At 44.2% G+C, this 10,749-nt stretch overlaps 1 protein-coding gene across 1 annotated transcript in view; it reads left to right on the top strand.

The window, feature by feature from the left end:
• Positions 1-763: 763 nt before the first annotated feature.
• Positions 764-10,749, top strand: part of LOC104407462 (kinesin-like protein KIF9) — a gene marked incomplete at its 5' end in the record, with an annotated part of 20,338 nt that continues 10,352 nt past the window's right edge. The window contains 8 exons of the mRNA XM_010016757.1: positions 764-828; positions 2,519-2,596; positions 4,494-4,562; positions 4,995-5,099; positions 6,507-6,562; positions 8,201-8,291; positions 8,902-9,029; positions 10,231-10,413. Coding sequence (XP_010015059.1) covers positions 764-828; positions 2,519-2,596; positions 4,494-4,562; positions 4,995-5,099; positions 6,507-6,562; positions 8,201-8,291; positions 8,902-9,029; positions 10,231-10,413 — 775 coding nt within the window. The remainder of the gene's footprint in view (positions 829-2,518; positions 2,597-4,493; positions 4,563-4,994; positions 5,100-6,506; positions 6,563-8,200; positions 8,292-8,901; positions 9,030-10,230; positions 10,414-10,749) is intronic.

Here is a 10,749-nt window from a genome sequence, read left to right as displayed (position 1 = left end):
ACAAGCCTTTTCAGATGCTCCTGCATTAGCCTCAGGCTGCAGGTGATAAATCCAAAGCTGTGGCACACTGTGAATCCACAGGAGAGACTTGTGCTCCTGGAATGCTGGAGACATGGGAGGAGAAAGCAGCTGAAAACAGGTTGGAGGGGTTTGTGAGGCATAACCAAAGGCATCAGAAAGGAGAGTGATGTTAGAAGCATTCTGAGCACAAGCCTTGTGTTGCTTTTAGGAAAAGCAGGGACCACATCCTGCCAGGTTCCCCACTGTTATTATAGAATCATAGAATCATAGAATAGTTACGATTGGAAAGGACTTTAAGACCATCTAGTTCCAACCCCCCTGCCATGGGCAGGGATGCCTCACACTAGATCATGTTGCCCAAGACTCTGTCCAGCCTGACCTTGAACACTGCCAGGAGCATTTACCACTTCTTTTAGATTTAGGCCAAAGGATTTTAAAATCCTCTGCTCCAGTTTTCCTGATGTCAAGCTTTCACAGTTTGTGTTCCCATCCTCCTACTGCATCGTCACCACGTGAGAAATGCATTTTGCCTTTATTGTTAAGTCATTCTGTGCCACTGTGTCTCTGTACCCATGGGAACTTTAGAGGGACAGTTACAAACTGGCTGTGTTCTTTATTGCTCTTTTTTCTCTTATTTTAGTCAGCACAGAACATAATACAGTCAAAAGAATGAAACAATAAACCCCCTTATTATGTTATTTGCCTTTTAAAACATTATTCTTTTATTTTTTGTTTTTCCCAGGGGGAAACTGCAATACTGTCCTCGTGGCAAATGTCTGCGGGGAAGCTGTGCACGTGGAACACACTGTAAGTTGAACTGATTTCTGCAGAATTTGAGTCTTGTTCTTGCTACTGTTGCAACTGGCTGTAGCTTGGTTTAAAGAATCGTCTCTGGAGGGCTATGGCAGGAGTCCCAGAGCAACATCCTGCCTGATTTATCTTATCTCAAAGGCTCAGAGAAGAGATTGCTCTCACCAATCTGCTTTGTGATGCAAACAGATGAGTGGTAACTGGCCCGGAGGGAGAAATGAGAGCCTGAAATAGAGCAGGGACAAGCAGCTAAAATCTAAGCACACTGAGGAGTGGTAATTATTATTGTTGGTTCAACTCTGTGAATGCGTTTGAATGGTACATCGCGTAATGAGGTCAGTGGGATTGCACCGGTTCACAGCTGAGCTGGCTTTCTGCTGCTTCAGGAAGCAGGAATAACCTCCTAATGGTGGGGGGTTTTAACCCGTGAAGTAATGAAATTGGTGAAAGTCTCACTGTGTGAACTGAATCCACTTAACCACATCTGTAACAGAGAATCATAGAATCCTACAATCCCAGGTTGGAAGGGACCTCAAGGATCACCTGGTCCAACCTTTCTAGGCAAAGCATGACCCAGACTACATGGCCCAGCACCCTGTCCAGCCCAGTCTTAACAGTGTCCAATACTGAGGAGTCACCACTTCCCTGGGAGATTATTCCAATGGCTGATTGTTCTCACTATGAAAATTTTTTCTCTTGTGTTCAGTTGGACTCTCCTCAGGAGTTAACTTGTGCCCATCACCCCCTTTCTTTTCCATGTGGCTCCTTATAAAAAGGGAGTCTCCAGTCTTTTTTGAAGCCACCCTTTAAATACTGGAACATGTGATACCTGTGATAAGATCGTGGAACATGGTGATAAGATCTCCCCTGAGCCTTCTTTTCTGTAGGCTGAATAAGCCCAGCTGTCTCAGCCTTTCCTCCCATGGTTTCCCAGTTCTTCCATGATCTTTGTGGCCCTTCTCTGGACCCTCTCGGTCCTGTCCACATCTTTTTTCATAGCAGGGACCAAACCGGAACACAGTATTTCAGGAGTGGCCTGACAAGTGCCGAGTAAAGTGAGACAATGATAACTTTGTCTCTACTGGCTCTGCTGGTGGTGCCTTTGAAGGGAATCACTTTGCTCTTTGCCAAGAAAAATGTATGTATGTCTGTCTGTAGCAAAAAAACCCAACCAACAAACCAACACCAAAAACCCCAAATTAACCTCTTGGGTAGTTGTTTTCAAGTAAGGCAGAGTTGTTTTATCATCTTGTGTTCTGATAGCATCTAGCGGCAGTATTACTCAAAAGTCAGCTACTATGCTTTGCATCAAGAGGAGGATTTTCAGGCTGTAGGGGCTAACTCTCAGGATACCACAATTACAGGAGTTAAACTTGAAGGCCACTGATGTGTGATTTGGAGTTTTTGGGATGTGTCATTTTGATGAGAAATGGGAGTGGGTATTTTTGAGATCACTGCTCTGGTATGCACAGAGCTGTCCACAAGCAGAACAGAAAGGACAAAGACATCGTCTGAAGCTGGCTAAACACACAGAAGCCACTGAGCACTAGAAGGTACGGTCCCAGAATAAGAAATCCTATATTGCTGCCTGCAGTTAAATAGCTTTTGTATTTCTGTGTTCTGGGATCTGATATGATTAAGAAGTAACAGATTATGAAAATTATATCCTTGCTAATATCTTTTTCAGTTGTCTTCTCTTCGGTTTGCTACCAGAATGAAATGGATCACCACAGAGCCAGTCCTCAATGAGAAATATGACCAAGAGGTACGTAGAGAGGGGGAACAGAGGAAGGCGATTTTTCTCAGGTTCATTAATATTTAAGATAATGACCTTAAAAATCAGAAATTTGATAGTGTAATGAATTACCACTTATCAGATGAGCTGACACTTGCTATATTTAGGTAACCGGTGAAACCGATTAGTATTAAACCTTTTTTCATTGGTATTTAATTATAGTTACCTTGAATATGCTGCAGGGTAGTCATGTAGATTGTCATGTCTTCCCTGCCATGTGGTAATTCTTTCAAGTGCATGCATACAAGTCCCCCATTTTTCTGATAAGATTCACCTCTTAACAGAGATATTATGTTGTGGGTTACTCCCCTGGTCTGTGGGGAAATTCATAGGCACCTCTCCTATGGAGACAGGCTGAGAGAGCTTGTTCAGCCTGAAGAAGAGAAGGCTCCGGGGAGACCTTGGGGCAGCTTCCAGTGGCCAAAGGGGCTGACAAGAAAGCTGGAGAGGGGCTTTTGAGAGAGGCAGGCAGGGACAGGACAAGCGGGAATGGCTTTAAACTGCCAGAGGGGAAGTTTAGATGAGATCTGAGGAAGAAGTTCTTCCCTGTGAGGGTGGTGAGGCCCTGGCACAGGTTGCCCAGAGAAGCTGTGGCTGCCCCATCCCTGGCAGTGTTCAAGGCCAGGTTGGACGGGGCTTGGAGCAACCTGCTCTAGTGGAAGGGGTCCCTGCCTGTGATAGGGGGAGTTGGAACTGGATGAGCTTTAAGGTCCCTTCCAACCCAAACCATTCTAGGATTTTATGAAATGATCTGCAGTCCTACCTGCAGCTTTACACAGCATTATCCCAGTACTGCTGGTAACAGAACATTTTTGCCACAATAACAAAACATTTTTAAACTAGGAAATAACTTACAGAAAATGATTATATTATTTCAGATGTCCTGAGTGCACTTTCAAAGCTGAAACAGCTGGCAGCAGTGAATGCTCTATGAATTACTGATGGCCCAAGGAACAAATTTAGAGCTATCTGATCCATAACATATGTGGTGTGTGAGAGCCCTGCCATATTTCACGGTCTAATCTCACTGGCAAGCAGAGAAACAGTTGGGGAGTTTCCTCCAATGGCTTCCAGAACAAGTTGTGCAACAAACTGTCTTTTCCTCTTCTGTGCCTTTCATATGAGATGTGTGGAGTGGGAAAGAGCAGCTGAAAGAGTATCATGGAATCCTAGAATGGCTTGGGTCGTGTTTGGCTTCTTATTGACCAACTCCGACAAGTCCTTCTCCTTAGGGCTGTTCCCAATCCAGTACTGTTTAATTTGTCTTTAAGAAAGCTATTGTGCTTTGATGCTCAACAAGTCACTTAAAAAGCAGCTCAGTATCCAATTCTCCCTGAATCCCTAGGTGATTTATGTACCCACACCTTTCTGGAAACACATTCTAAATACTGAATGATTGAAGATGTTCCATGTTATGGAGAAATTCAATCAAATACATTACAGAGGACTTTCTCCTCTATTAAAGTTGATGTCAGAACTCCTACTGAGTTCAGTAAGAGTCAGGGTGGAAACCTACACACTTCTTTGCTTTTGAGATAATATCTTGTAGTCCAGAACTTGATGTCCCCTACCGTACCAGCTCAGGAAAGCATGAAATTAAAAACCAGGTGACCCTCCTTTGATGGCTTGGTCTGATTCTGCAGGCAGCACACCCAGGACACAACAGAAGCTGTCCTATTGGAAGCTAATGAAAGGCAAAGTGATTTCCAGAGCTGCTACTTCACTGGTGAAAACCTGACAGCAAACTGTGGGGGAGCTGGTGTGCAGCTGTGATATCTTCTAACAGCCAGTTTAATGCTGCTTTTCAGCAGGTTTTTTATTTCCAATAGCATTTAGTCATTTACTTACCCTTTTGTTTTCCTGCTAGGGGACAGTGAAGGCTTTGGAGAAGGAGATTGCTCTTCTGAAGCAGGAACTGGCCATACATGACAGCTTGGTAAGGAACAGGCTGCAGCGTCTTAGATGGGACCTAGTTAAAGCTTTGTCCTGATCTTTCTTTTGCAGTAGGATCAGCTAACTCAGCATCCAGTGTGATTGTATTTTTCCTTCAGCTTTCAGCACTGTCTTTTGGGGTTTAGGCAAAGCTCTGAAGATCCTATGCAGTGAGACTGTCATAGCTTCAGTCCCCAGCAACCCCACTCTTTTTTTTTTCAGACTTTTGAAGTCTGTGTGATTGAAATGTGCAGGGGATGCATTGCTTCCAGCATGTCCCCGAGTCCCATGTCCTGTCAACTCAGACGGTGTGAAGTTGCAATCAGAAATTAAACATGAGGTTTCCCTGGGCACGGTAGAGCCACATGAGATGTTCACTAGACTTGCTCAGCTTTTTGTAATTCGCTGATACTCAGTTGTTCACCTTTTTTCTCAGGCAAATCGTTCTTTGGTGACTTATGACCCTCTGTCTGACATCCAGATAGAAGAGATTAAGTCTCAAGTCCAGAGATACCTAAAAGGAGCCATTGATGAAATTGATGTAAGTAGCTTTCTAGTGGAAAAGCACATAAATACTGATTCCATCTCATTTTACTCTGGAACAGAAGCAATGAAAATGACTTCTGAAGAGGCTGTCTTTAACCCTAAAAGTGCTACAGAATTGTAATTTAATTTATTTATTGTGTCTTAAGGACTGTCTCTTTGTTTTCATTCAACTTTTGCTTTTTTTGGAAGCTTGAGAAGACTTTGCCTCAGTGCTGAAACCCTTTGAATTGGTTTATTTAGAACTTCTTTAAATAATTAATGTAAAAATTTTGCTCTGCCAGTGTCAAACTAAATCTTTGCAAGGTTTGTTGCCAAAATATGTCCAGTCTTTCAGAGACAGGCTCATTAGGGCTCGGTCTCTTCCCCTGAAACTAGCTGGTGACTGCAAAATAGTTGTGAAAAAAACAGTAGAAGTCCTGTGGACACAAATATTCCTGCCTGGGCAAACAGGAAAACAAACAAAATGTAAGAAAATGGAATTTGCAAATGCACACTCAGAGCTACCGTGAAATTTTGTTTGGTTGTGAGCAGAAGCCACTGTGACAAGAGCGCAGAAGTTGCTGGAAGAGTGTTTTCTGAACAGTTTGATAACCCTTTAGTTTAAACAAAACACTCAAGACACTTTCTCTCATTTCATGTAATCATTGTCTTCTCTCAAAGTCCCTGTTTTCTCCCTCCCAAGGGCAGGAGTGGAGCAGAATAAGGGCATATGTGAAGGTGTGTTCTACCTGACCTGCAAAATGTGATGTGGAGCAGGGAAGGTAGAGAAGGACTAAGGACTTTTAGACAGGGAAGGAAGTCTTTAATTGCACTGAATAATCTTTCAGAGAGGGTTGTGAACAGAGGCATGCATTTCATAGCTTGGGCCAGCCTTTTGGACCTTTGCAGAGCTGAGGGCAGATTCTTGCTCATCTACAGACTGCCCATTATATATTTGTCCATGACTCTGATCATTATCTCCAAAACAGAGAGAGTAGTATGGCTTGACTGCACTGATTTGTTATTATGGGTAAGAGGACTAACAATAGTGCTCTGGCAGTTCTAAGTACTCAGGCAGTCTCGGCCAGCAGTGCAAAGAGAAGTAGCAGGATAATATGCAAGGTCAGTAGATGCCATCTATGTAATTTAAAAAATTATTATAATTAATTCATTGCCTCTATGGCTGTGCAGTAAATGGAATTTACTGCAGTCTGTCAGATTGCTCTCTCTTTAAAAATCTTTTAAGGGTGAGCTATGTATCCACCTCCAGCCTGACTTTCAGGATAAAGGTAATTCTCCTTGAGCATGGATACCCAGCAAATGGAAAGCGGAGTCCTCACAGTCTGAAATATTTGAATCAGTATAGCTGACCACAGCCTAGAGATGCTTACCTACATGTTCAATGTATGCCTCTCTTCCTCAGATAGTGAACCTCAGGCAAATCCAGGAGGTATTCAAGCAGTTCAAACTGATTTTAAGGTAAGATATCCAGGGTTGATGCATATCACAGTAGGGTTTACAAATGCTACCAGGCTTTTATCTGTGGTATCACACTTACAGTGACATGAGTGAATCACAGAATCAGAGAGTGGTGGAAGGGACCTTAAAGCTCATCCAGTTCCAACCCCCTGCCACAGGCAGGGACACCTTCCACTAGAGCAGGTTGCTCCAAGCCCTGTCCAACCTGGCCTTGAACACTACGCGGGATGGGGCAGCCACAGCTTCTCTGGGCAACCTGTGCCAGGGCCTCACCACCCTCACAGGGAAGAACTTCTTCCTCAGATCTCATCTAAATCTCCCCTCTGTCAGTTTAAAGCTGTTTCTTCCTTGTAATGGAAAACACAATTCTGGACAAATTCTGCTGGCCTCTGCACAAGAAGACTATTGCCTCTAACTTCCAGTGCTCGTAAGTCATGTGCAAGGGCTCTCGATGGTGAATGTCACTGGTTAAAAATTCTTCTTGGCAAATATACTCTCACTGAGCATAAAATGTGTGGGATCTCTAATCATGGAGCATATCTCCATTGCACAACGCACTCTGCAAACAGATCAAAAGAAAAAGCAGACCCTGCAGGATGAAGTGATATGAAGTGGTCTTACCACAGCAGCCTCTAGAAGTCATCAGGTTAACTTGGTTTTTTTAGAGATTGTGGGAAAGGTAGGTCACAAAACAATTGCAGGAGCATGATAAGAAGGTTCTGTGGCTGTTTCCAGGCAGGTGCTCTCTGATGTGCGGTGTGGGATGACAGAAAGCAGGAAAGTGGCTGTTGGAAAATGTCACCAGTGGATGGTGAAAGTTGTTTTTTTAGGCTGAAGGAAGGAAGGTGAATGACAGGCTCCTAAAAATGAGGACAAGCAGCCTGCATGTCATGAAACAGAAGAGAACAAAGAAGAATAAGGGTATAAGGGCAACCCACGCAGTCCCTGCCCCATCAAGCTGTGTGACCTGGCTTGGGCCATAGAGGTTGCAACTCACAAGAGTGACAGTGGCATATTGCTGTAGAAAAGCTGCATTCCCTTGAAAAACTTGTGTGAGCACAAGTGTCTGTAGTACATTGTCACACTGGGCAGTCAGGCTTTGCTGGGGACCCGAGACCAAAATGGGTTTAATGATAAAATTTTGCTTATTAGTTCCTTTTAACTTGAGGCTCATTTTATTGTTCTGAAACAGTGAGGTTTAGTATTTTTTAACTTGGAGATTCTTTAAGAATTTTCAGTCTTGTGTAGTGTATTTAAACCTACTGACAATGCTTTTCCATAAAAAAAATCACTCAGTTTGAAAACCACTAGGTTAAAGGAAGGGGATGGCACTGAATGGAGGTAATAGGATTTGATCTGGACCACTAAAAGGTTATGCAGAGTATTAAAATAGCCATCAGAAAGCTTCTATATGTGAGAGGCAAAAAGGGACTTTGTAGAAAATAGAAAGGAAGAGGAGAGTGAATAAAGGTTACAGTGGCTATGGGAAGAATGGAGGGAGCAAGATTGGGTGTTTGGGAATGAGATCACAGATAAAAAGATTATTTTCTTTGGAAATCTGATATTAGCAATTATCAAAGGTTTTGACATAAGAAGTAGTCCTCCTTGAACACACTAAGAGGCTGTTTTCTCCCCTAGTCAACAGGAGAGTGAAGTGGAGGCCAGATTACGAAGCAAGTATGCTCTGATAGACAAAAATGACTTTGTTGCTGTTGCTGCTCTTCATAAGGTAATGTCCGGTGCTTGAGCCTGTCCCAGAATCAATCTTAGAATTGGCTTCTTTGCTGCTGTAACATGAATTGCCTCAAGTTCTCAACTTTTCCCTGTTGAAATACGAAGCTCAGAAATCAAAGAATCACCATAGTACCATAGAATGGTCTGGGTTGGAGGGGACCTTAAAGCTCATCTAGTTCCAACCCCCTGCCGCAGGCAGGGGCACCTTCCCCTAAAGCAGGTTGCTCCAAGCCCCGTCCAACCTGGCCTTGAACACTGCCATGGATGGGGCAGCCAGAGCTGCTTTGGGTAACCTGTGCCAGGGTCTCACGAGATTTCTAAGGGTGATTTTATTTCTTTTGGAACACTAGACCCACGTTATGCTCCCTCTAAGTGGCTGAAACATTTGGCATATGAATTTGAGGATGATTTTCACCCTATTTTAGTTCTCACTTCATTCTTACAGATGTGTTTCCCTGAAATACTTGGTAATGTATGCAGATTTCCATATTAAATGGTACAACAGGATGGAATAACTGTTGGGCAAGGGCTGTATAGCTGTTGTGGTATAGAAAGCTACAGATCTAATGCTTTCTGGTCCATGTTTTATTTCTTCCTGTTTCCAGGCAGGTGTGGTTGATGTGGATGGCCATTTGGTGCAGGAAGAGGATGAGCAGGCTTCTGACATTAGAGCTACTCCTTCATCCAGACGTGGTAGGAAGAAGAAATCCAGGAGGAATAGTGAGGTGTCCAGGTGAGTTAAGTAGCCAGACTGCTCTCCCTTTTCTCTGATAACGCGTCATCGCAGTGACCAGTTTTGGTCAAGGTGTGATTGGCAGCAACCCATGGAGAAAGGCAGAGATAAAGCTGGCTAAACAAGTATGTAGAAGTTTTGTGGTTCCTCAGGCAAGACATTCCAGCACAGTGCTGCAAGGGTTTGTGGTGTCCTTATGGCCACCACCCACACCATCAGAAGGACATGGACCTGTTGGAGTGAGTCCAGAGGAGGCTCTTGGCCATGGGAGCAGTGGTAGAAAGAGCCAGTGCAGGGGGCCTTACTTTTATAAATCGAAGGATCTTTTTCTACTCAGTGCCTCACCACGCTCACAGGGAAGAACTTCTTCCTCAGATCTCATCTAAATCTCCCCTCTGTCAGTTTAAAGCCATTCCCCCTTGTCCTGTCCCTACCTGCCCTTGTCGAAAGCCCCTCTCCAGCTTTCTTGTCAGCACCTTTAGGCACTGGAAGCTGCTCTAAGGTCTCCCTAGAGCCTTCTCTTCTCCAGGCTGAACAAGCCCAGCTCTCTCAGCCTGTCTCCATAGCAGAGGTGCTCCAGCCCTCAGAGCATCTTTGTAGCCTCCTCTGGACTCACTCCAACAGTTCCACATCCTTCTTATGTTGGTCCAAGTCCTTGTATTAGAGAGGAGAGGAAGTGCCAAGGCATCAGTATCCACATGACACAGTGTGCTCCTCTGTGCAGTTCTGATTTTTAGGGAAATGCGAGGAGATTTAGCAAGCACTTTTCTGTATCCCTTTTGAAGTCACACTGTCCCCTGCAGATAAGTCTGGTGCTGTTTGTGGAGGTGAGCTGAGGGAGAAGAACAGAGAGCTGGGCTTCATTTAGATATGGGTTAGATCAAATCCTGGGGGATTTGGTTTGTAGGTTCCTCTGAAGGTAAAAAGGGTTATCCTGTCTGCAGAGAGCTAGTCCAGCCTGTGCTGTATTCTGTAGTATTTGCTACAGAAGGCAATCTCTCAGCTCTAGGAAGTAAGGATTTGTGAGAACAAGCCGGATCTTATTCCTTGTCAGTAGGTATGTCACTGCAGACTTCTGTAGCAGCCTCATCAAACTGCTAGTTATTTTAATCAGCAATGCTAGCACCTGCAGCAAGATTCAGTTTCATTTCCCTCTTATGAAAAATTTAATTAATCTGGTTCATCTTCCCACCCCTGTCAGGAAAGAAGGAACGAAGAGCAATCTTTCTTGGAAAGATGTGGATGGGGATTTACCATCAAAAAGTCAGGTAACGTTTTCCACCAGGGATCTGGATGTGAAAGAAGTGCCAAGGGACCAGGATACAGCAAATATTGATGCAGATCTCTCAAAGCCATCTCCTGTGGAGGATTCCCAGCAGCCCAAGTAAGTTTTCCCTGTGAGGGAGAAAATCCCCTTTGCCAGAGATTGGTTTACACCAGAGTGATTGCATTGTGTTCCCCTAATACAACTATCTGCTTCAAAGTAAAGAGGAGGGATTCAGAGATCTTCCTTGCTTGGATGCATTAATATGTTGTAGGACAGTAGTGGTTGTAGAGTGTCGTGGTTCAAGCCCAGCCGGCAACTTGGAACCACGCAGCTGCTCGCTCACTCCCCCCCCTCTTCCTTCCTCCCCCTGCTCCCGGAGGGATGGGGAGGAGAATCGGAGGAATGTAACTCCCACAGGTTGAGATAACAGCACTCCAGTAACTAAGGTATAAT

The sequence above is a fragment of the Nestor notabilis genome, unplaced genomic scaffold (genome assembly GCF_000696875.1).
Source record: "Nestor notabilis isolate BGI_N333 unplaced genomic scaffold, ASM69687v1 scaffold5566, whole genome shotgun sequence".
In the NCBI taxonomy this organism is placed as follows: Eukaryota; Metazoa; Chordata; class Aves; order Psittaciformes; family Psittacidae; genus Nestor; species Nestor notabilis.
The sequence above is the reverse complement of the archived record's forward strand: the minus strand, read 5'-3'. Positions and strand labels throughout refer to the sequence as shown.